At 51.2% G+C, this 8,634-nt stretch overlaps 1 protein-coding gene across 1 annotated transcript; it reads left to right on the forward strand.

Annotated features, from left to right (window-relative positions):
- The first annotated feature begins 239 nt into the window (after positions 1-239).
- On the forward strand, positions 240-7,628 carry KRT84 (keratin 84). The gene is made up of 9 exons (XM_061122714.1): positions 240-761; positions 1,985-2,193; positions 2,808-2,868; positions 3,337-3,432; positions 4,350-4,514; positions 4,623-4,748; positions 5,250-5,470; positions 5,918-5,949; positions 7,279-7,628. The coding sequence occupies exons 1-9, from the start codon at positions 240-242 to the stop codon at positions 7,626-7,628; spliced, it is 1,782 nt and encodes a 593-aa protein (XP_060978697.1).
- Positions 7,629-8,634: the final 1,006 nt, after the last annotated feature.

Here is an 8,634-nt window from a genome sequence, read left to right on the forward strand (position 1 = left end):
AGGGGAATAGGTGTGTCTGAGATTAGTTCACTGTGAAGGAGGTTACAGGCATGGAGAGTTTCTGCTAACTACCCAAGCTCATAAATGCTTCCAAATGGCTTTTTTCACTTTTATGGGACCAATCCTCAGATCCCCACACACATAAAAGGGGTGAAAGGGATCCACTAGCCCCAGAGGACTCCCAGCTCTAGCTCTCCCCGCTCTGCAGTCGCCACTCTGCTCTTGCCCAGGACACCATCATGTCTTGCCGCTCCTACAGAGTCAGCTCTGGTCGCTGTGTGGGCAACTTTAGCTCCTGCTCAGCAGTGACCCCTCAGAACCTGAACCGCTTCCGGACCAGCTCTGTCTCTTGCAGGAGTGGGCCCAGCTTCCGGGGTCTTAGCAGCTTCGGCAGTCGGAGCGTCATCAACTTTGGATCGTGCTTACCCCGGATAGCAGCTGTGTGCCCTCGGCCCTCCTGCTATGGAGTTGGCTTCAGTGATGGAAGTGGTGCTGGTCTGGGGTTTGGGGCCGGCAGTTGTGTTGGCCTGGGGTTTGGAGCCAGAAGTGGTCTCGGCTATGGCTTCTGCAGTCCTGGCTTTGGCTACCGAGTTGGAGGAGTTGGAGGGCCAGCAGCCCCATCCATCACAGCAGTGACTGTTAACCAGAGCCTGCTGACCCCGCTCAACCTGGAGATTGACCCCAATGCCCAGAGAGTGAAGAGGGATGAGAAGGAGCAAATCAAGACCCTCAACAACAAATTTGCCTCCTTCATCGACAAGGTACTTGAGACAGTTCAGCCTCTGGGTCTGGGATGATGAGAGCTAAATGCACTGGGGTGTACTTTCCCTCAGAAAGAACTGATCTAGACCCAGGACACAGATCTTGACCCCACATCCTTTGGGATCAACCAAAAGCATGCCATATGATTTCTGGGTCGCTCTGCTGCAGAGCAAGGATGAGCCCGGGGAAGCACTACATGGAGGGATAGATTGACGGTGGTGGTGGAACATCCAGCCACTGACTGGATGCCTAAAGGGATCTGAACAACCTAGTCATTTAGAAGCATCTTCCAAACAGGTTAGAAACATGAACACCTCCACCAGGTGTTGGCTGGGACAGGTTTAAAAGATTTTGTCCTTTGATATCCTCATGCTCTCTTTGAAGTTTTCATGGTTTCTGAGGATGAGTGGCCACACCTGTTCAGGCTTAAAGAAATGGAGAATGGAGTTGAGTAATTTTTGTACAAAACAAGGAATTCATACCCCTCCCCACAAGAGGGATATCCAGATTCAGCCAAGTCACCTAGATTGAGGAAAACAGGAGGGAATGATCACTGGTGGTCACTGATCTTCAGGTTGATGAGAGGAACAAAGAGGTGGAACTGACATCCCAGAAGCGGGGATTCATGTCTCCATGAAGTGGGGATTCTCTGATTGTGCCTGAGATTGTAAACTCACCTCTGTGAGCTTCATTTCATGTGAAATGAGGGGTTGGAGCAAATGGTCTCCACATTCTCCTACAGCTCTCTAAGTGTCAGCTGATGGAATATCTGGGGTGATGGGTATGACCTATTACCTGAGAGTTCCCACCTCCTAAAGCCACTTCCCAGCCCAAATGTACTTTACTCTGTTCTTCATTCCCTGCCAGAGACAACTGAAAACATTGGTTTTCAGATGGAGGCCAACCTTGGCTCAGGTAGAATCGATTTCTGAATTCCCAGTGAGCTGGCCCTCCCCTTTCTCAGACTGTTAAAGGGGAAATTGAAGATTTTTGTTTCAAAGCTTCTGTTTGTATCTCAGCCTGGCTGAGTGTGAGAATGGTGTGAGGAAGAGTCCCAGACCTGCTCTGCCAGATTCTTCTGAGTTAGAGGACTGAAAGTCAAACAAAAAAGAGAACAATGGTCACCATGAGGTTGTCATCTCTGACCATCTGAGCAACTAGTCCATACATAGGTGATCATATTGAGCACTCAATTGCCATGTCTTTGCCTCTGTGGATTTAGGTGCGGTTCCTGGAACAGCAGAATAAGCTCCTAGAGACAAAGTGGAACTTCCTCCAAGAGCAGAAATGTACCAAGAGCAACCTGGAGCCCCTCTTTGAGAGCTACATCACCAACCTACGCAGGCAGCTGGATGTAGTGAACAGTGACCGGGCCCGGTTGGAGGCTGAGAGGAACCACATGCAGGATGTCCTTGAGGGTTTCAGGAAGAAGTGAGTGGCATCTGGACCATTTGGACCAAGGACGGGCATAGGGCTGGTTCCCAGTGCAGCAGCCAAGCTCAGATGGGAGCCCCTAGAAGGATCAGAGTTGAATGCTGGTTTCAATTCCCAGCCTGGAGACAGTGGCAGGGCAGTGATATGTATGGGAGGGTGAGGCCCCCTTCAGGTCGTGAAGGACCTGAGGAATAAAGAGACCTGAGATTGGGCACAGTTTGTCCCTAATCCTGTCTGTGCACATGGGTGAGTTGTCCCCAGAAAAAGGAAACCCCTGGTTCTGAAAACAGTGCCCAGGTCCAGCCACAAGCAGGATGCTACTTCCTCTAAGGTCAAGTGCAATGACCCTAAGGCATTTCCAGCAAAGAACCACAGCCAAGGCTCAGATTTTCAGACCCCGCACCCAATTTGAGAAAGTAAAAGGAATTTGGAGAAACCAAGGGTCTAAAAGATCTTAAAGATGGGACAGCATGGAGAACATGAGGATGGCAACAGGGAGCCAGGCTCCTGGCCGGGGCAAGAGAGGTCATAATAAGTGATAACTGGGGAGCTGGCAGTAATCAGCTCTCAGTTCAGGGGGAGAATGCACCCTCTTCATTTTCATCACTCAGGTATGAAGAGGAAGTGGTACTTCGGGCCAATGCTGAGAATGAGTTCGTGGCTCTGAAGAAGGTAAGGAGAACAACAAGCCCAGGAAGACTTCCCCTCCAGACAGGCAGATGTTTTCCACATCCCAGGATGCCGCCCAGGCAGCCCTGTGAAAACTCACACAAAGTAGAGCCCCTAAGGTCACAACTGCTTTTCTTCAAAGTTCTGATTTGGTCTCCAATGACTTAGGGTCTTCAAGAGAGGAGAGGCTTGAAGAGATGACATTTTAGGAGTCTTGGGTCAACAAGATTTTTCTTGCCTCTAAATGTGCATCGAGAAAGGTCCAGCATCCCTGGGGGTTTTACATTGTCCAAGGGAGAACAAGAGACATTAAGCTGTAATGTCTCCCCCCCTGACTCTCCCACCCGTCCCACTTGGCCTGCCCCTATGGAGACTGGTCTGATCTTCCCACCCATCTCCAGACCCTGCCAAGGTGGGGAGGTTAAACAGTACACAGATAATGAGCATTTTATTCTTCTCTCTTTGATGCAGGATGTGGATACAGCGTTCTTAAGCAAGGCTGATCTAGAGGCCAATGTGGATACCCTAATTCAGGAAATTGACTTCCTGAAAACCCTGTACACAGCGGTAAGGACTCATCCCCTCTGAGCCATCCAAGGAGATCACTGTGTGGCCTGGACTCCCTGGGGGATTCACTGGACTAGTGTATTTTCTAACATTTGGTATCATACATCTTTCTTCCCATCAAATCTATATTCTCTAAATGCTGATAAATGTACAAGTGGAGAAGGTAAGGGGAGCCTGACTCAGGTCTATGAGTCAACTCCTTGTTGGCCAGTCTACTGACAGCCAGGAAAGTTTTGGGTCTAGGAATGTCACTTCATATCTTCTGATGAGAAGACTCTGGAAAACTGACTTGCTGGGAGATGTAAGATGTGTTACCTAATTAGTCAAATGAACTAGCTATCTTTTGCTTCATAAGGTCTTTTTGGTCTGGGATAGTCCTAATTTCAGAACTGAATGTCTGGCTCTGAGTGGAAAAGCTGAAGAAATCTCCCTCTGAGGCCCTCGCTTTGCAGACCAGTTCTCAGCCCTCTCCCATCCCCACCGCCAAGTCTGTTAAGGACTTGGGATATAGGAACTCCTAGATCATCATGTTCTAAAGTATTGTCAGCTCTCAATGATCCACGACTGGCACAGTCACTGTGTGGCTAAACCAAAGAGAAGTTTAAGCTTTATCATGGTTCTTATTCCCCTTCACAAATCCCTAGGCCCCCACAGTTTTAGTAGTCACCTAAACAAGTTAGGGTGTTCAAGGGATATCTCCTAGTATACAACAAGGGTTTAAAGTCAAGCTGAAACGGTTTGGGGTCACCTCCTCTTCTTTGCCCTCAGTTTGCATGATCTGCTCTGTTGCTTTGCCCTGAAGAAATAAGCAATGCTCTGTCTCAAAGCTCAAAGCAATGTCTGTAACAAAGCTCCTGCCATTGATGGGACCCATTGATGGGACTCAGTCCATCTGTCTCACTGATCTTCCAACACAGGAAATCCAGTTACTACAGTCACACATCTCAGAGACATCAGTCATTGTGAAGATGGACAACAGCCGGGACCTGAACGTTGACGGGATCATCGCCGATATCAAAGCCCAGTATGAAGAGATTGCCAGACGCAGTCGGGCTGATGCGGAGGCCTGGTACCAGACCAAGGTCAGCAGGAGGGTGCTGGGGAAGGGGAGCAGGCAGCCCTGGGATGACAAAGTGGGTTGTGACCTTGACTCAATCTTTGAATCATCCCTTTCTCCCACCACCCCCTAGTATGAGGAGATGCGAGTGACAGCTGGTCAGCACTGTGACAACCTGCGCAGCACTCGGGATGAGATCAATGAGCTGAACCGGCTGATCCAGAGGCTGAAGGCAGAGATCGAGCATGCCAAGGCTCAGGTGGGCAAAGGAAAAAGAAAGCTCCATAAGGAAGACAGGCAGAGCCCCAAGCTTTGGAGAGCCTGAGTTAGATGATGTGGGGGAGGCAACTGGAACCCAGAAATAGAGGGATGGAAGAATTAGTCCAGGAAGACTTCCTGGAGGAGGAAAATGAGGAAGGAAAGGAGAGACACTCTTAAGCTCCTGAAAACGTAGAAGGAAAGCTCTTGGGCTCCCTTAAAGGGGCAGGCGAGGCAGAAAGAATGGCTTTATTCTCTGGACCCCCTGGATCTTAAAGCAAAAGAAATCAGTAAGTGCAAAATCAGTGAGGATGAAAACAGAAGGAAAGCAATGTTCCACTCCCTGGTGACATCAAACTACAGGATGACAAGCCCTTCCATGGGCTCCATCCCTGACTTGGCACCAGGCTGCGTTCCCATAGACAGAAGGCAGTGTTTCTAGCCCAACCTGAGGATCCCCTAGTTCCTGCCAGAGCCCATCTGCATATTGTCCTCCCCACAGCGCTGCAAGCTGGAGGCCGCTGTAGCCGAGGCTGAGCAGCAGGGAGAAGCTGCCCTTAATGATGCCAAATGCAAGCTGGCAGAGCTGGAGGGTGCTCTGCAGCAAGCCAAGCAGGATATGGCGCGGCAGCTGAAGGAGTACCAGGAGCTCATGAACGTCAAGCTGGCCCTGGACATCGAGATCGCCACCTACAGGCGCCTGCTGGAAGGCGAGGAGATCCGGTGAGTGCTCTCAGTGTAGCGATTGGAGTGTGGTCAGACTTCTGGCTGCTAGAAAGTCTAAGTGGGGGAGGGAACCAAGAACAATTTTTCCTGCAAACCTCATTGGATTGCCCTTGGCAGGGGTTTAGAAGATGGCTCTGGTTCTGTGCCTCTAAGTGCAAGCTTGTAGACAGACTGCATCAAATCATAGAGTTCTGCTTGATTTGGTTCGCTTGTTTAAAAAAAGAAAAAGAAGATATTCTCTTTTAGAGAAAAAGAAATATTCTCTCAAATATTTTGCTTCAATAGTTTCGGAGGGTTTAGGGACATTTAAGTTTTGAAAACTCCCCAGATGCTTAGGCAGACATGGATAAGAACCACTGTCCACACAGCCAAAAAAGCCCTGTCATAGCAGAGTTTTCAGAGAACAACATGGTTGTGAACTGACTTGCTTCTTTCTCTTTCCAGGATCTGTGAAGGTGTTGGACCAGTAGACATAGGTAAGACCCTTCAGTCTCTTCTTCACACATGTCTCTCCTAGGACCCTTCAAATTTCCTTTGAATTCAAGCCCACATTGAGGTCAGGAACCCATGGCTGGACTGGCCATGACAGCCAGGGGAACAGGGACCATCTGGCCCTTGGACTGAGAACATCCTTAGCTGACTTAAGTCTTAAAGCATCCCCAGAGCCTGCGTCCCCAGAGCTAAGCAGAGCCTGCTAGGTGGGAGAGGGCTCAAGAAGTCAGCCTTTTTGTGAACAGTGGCCTTGTCCTTCAAGGGCAAAGACCAAGGAAGGATTGGAAAGGCCTGTGCCAGGAAGCTCCCTCCTCTGCTGATGGCAGGGAATAGGACAAGACTGAATGCAAGTCCTCGTGCTGTTGCTGCCAAAGTACTGGTTGTGCCGAAAGCACACAGGACCTGTGCTGGACACTGTAGGAGAGGGACAAGACCCAGACCCAGCGCTCCAGATTTATAATATTCTTCAGATGAGTCCTATCCACTGTCAACCTAATCCTCAAAGCCCCTGGTGGAGAATGGCCTGGGCAACTCCCTTACTCAAAAAGAAAAAAAAAAAAAAAATACATGACTTGCCAGCAGTCACAAAGATAGTCAGGGGCACAGCCGGAATTCAAACCAAGACTTCTGATCCAAGAGTGCAAATATACACAGCTGTATATGCTAAACTAGGTGGGTCACTATGGCAGGAAGGATTCCGGTGAGAGGAGAAGGAAGAAAGGGGGGCCCTCCACCAATGGGAGGTGAGCTAAGTAAGCCTTAATCAGACTAGAGTCCTGGGTCATGGAGGTGTGTCCAGTGGAGACTAGAGGGCTAGACAACACAGCCATTTAGTGAGTCAGGAGGAACTGACAACAGACCCTCTTTAGAGGTGGGCAATGTGGGGATTTCCAAGGGGCAAGATGTAACTGGAAGACACCCTGTGGCTTTATTATGGAGGCTACTGGCTGGAGGCTGCTGGATAATCCAGCTCACCAGCCCCCTCACACAACCCAACCGGACTTTGGCCATATATAAATGACAGTGGACTTATGGCTATATGCCAACACCTGGGCAACTGGTTGAACTCTTCCATTTTAGTCCAAATGTTCCATTTTAGTCACTTTAGCGACTCCACTAAAGTCAAACTCCATTTTGACTTTAGTGAAGTCACAGCCTTTGAGTTACCCAGGCAAAAGGACAGAAAAGTGGGTATTGACTATGTAGATAGTAGGAACCCCTGGGACCCAGGCCACTTCCGCCTGTCCTCTTCCCTCCCGAAACGGGAGCGTGGAGGGTGAGGCAGCCTCGCTGAGGGTTTCTTCCTCCTGCAGCCGTGAGTAGCTCCCGGGGCGGCCTGGTGTGCGGGCCCGAGTCCCTGTTCAACAGCTCCAGCCTCTGCCGTGGCGGGGTCACCATCTCCGGAAGCAGCAGCAGCAGCAACATCCGGTCCAGCGGCTTCTGCAGCTCCAGCGTGGGCGGGGCCCGGGTCGTGGGCGGCGGGGACCTGCTGGGCGCCGGCTCCCGAGGGGGCTCGGTGCTGGTGAGCGAAGCCTGCGTTCCCAGCGTTCCCTGCCCGCTGCCCACCGAGGGCGGCTTCAGCAGCTGCAGCGGCGGCCGCAGCAGCCGCAGTTCCACTGTCCGCTTCGTGTCCACCACCACCTCCCACCGGACCAAGTACTGAGAACAAGCGCTGGCCAGCCATCGCCCTCAGAAGAACCATCTCCACGCCTTCTGCTTCTGTCCCCAAGGTGCCCAGAGTCAGGCTGGAGGGCGCTCTAGGTACCCCTCCTGCCGAGAAGCCAGGGGCTGCGCTGCCTGGTCTCTGTCCTCTGGGGGGATTTTTTTCACCTCTTAGACACTCCACCCACAGGCCCCAGAGGACTGGCTTTCTCCCTGACTCCCAGTTTCCTCCTCTGGGTCACTCCTCACCACCCAGCCCAACAGCCTAAAAAAAGTACAAAAGCCAATGTGTTGGGGGAGAAATAAACCGGTTCAACGCCAAAAAGAAGGTGTCTGGGCACATCACCATCCTAGCTTTGGATTAACTTCAAGAATGGAGAGCTGGCTGTCCACAGAGCAGGGGTCCTCAGCCCACCAGCCTCTGCTTCCCTGTCCTAACTTTCCCTGGCAGAAGGTTCTTTCTTCCTCTTCCTGACCCAGAAGGAGCCACCATCTTCAGTGGCCCAAGGGATCCCTGAGTCCCCAGAGATGGTTCTTCTCCAAGTGGCATTGGTCCTGGCTGCTTCTCTTCCTGGGGTGTTGGTTTAACCCCGGCACGCGAGTCCACGAGGTGGATGGGTGCAGGTGGAGAGGCGGGCCCTGCAACACTCCATGCCCCTGCTGGTGGTGTGATGGGAGTCCAGCCTTCCACTGCAAGAGGGTTTATGTCTGCAAGCTCCAAGGAGGCCTGGGCTGGGGTGGGTGCCTGTTTGTACTGCTCTTTGTGTTGCTGGAATTTCAATAAACTTGCAAGCTAACATCTCTAGGACTCTGGCCTCTCTTTACCAGTCATGCTGGGGGTGAGGGATCTTACCTCCTAGATTCCACCAGCCCACTCCCCTGGGAACTTGTTAAGGGCAGAGGCTGGTGTCCTGGGACAGAGGACATACCAAGAAAAGAGCCCTCAGGCCCCTCCCTGAAGGGGCACACAGTTCAGCAAGGGAGATGAGACATACAGCAAAAGCTCT

Source organism: Dama dama, chromosome 3 (genome assembly GCF_033118175.1).
Source record: "Dama dama isolate Ldn47 chromosome 3, ASM3311817v1, whole genome shotgun sequence".
NCBI lineage: Eukaryota > Metazoa > Chordata > Mammalia > Artiodactyla > Cervidae > Dama > Dama dama.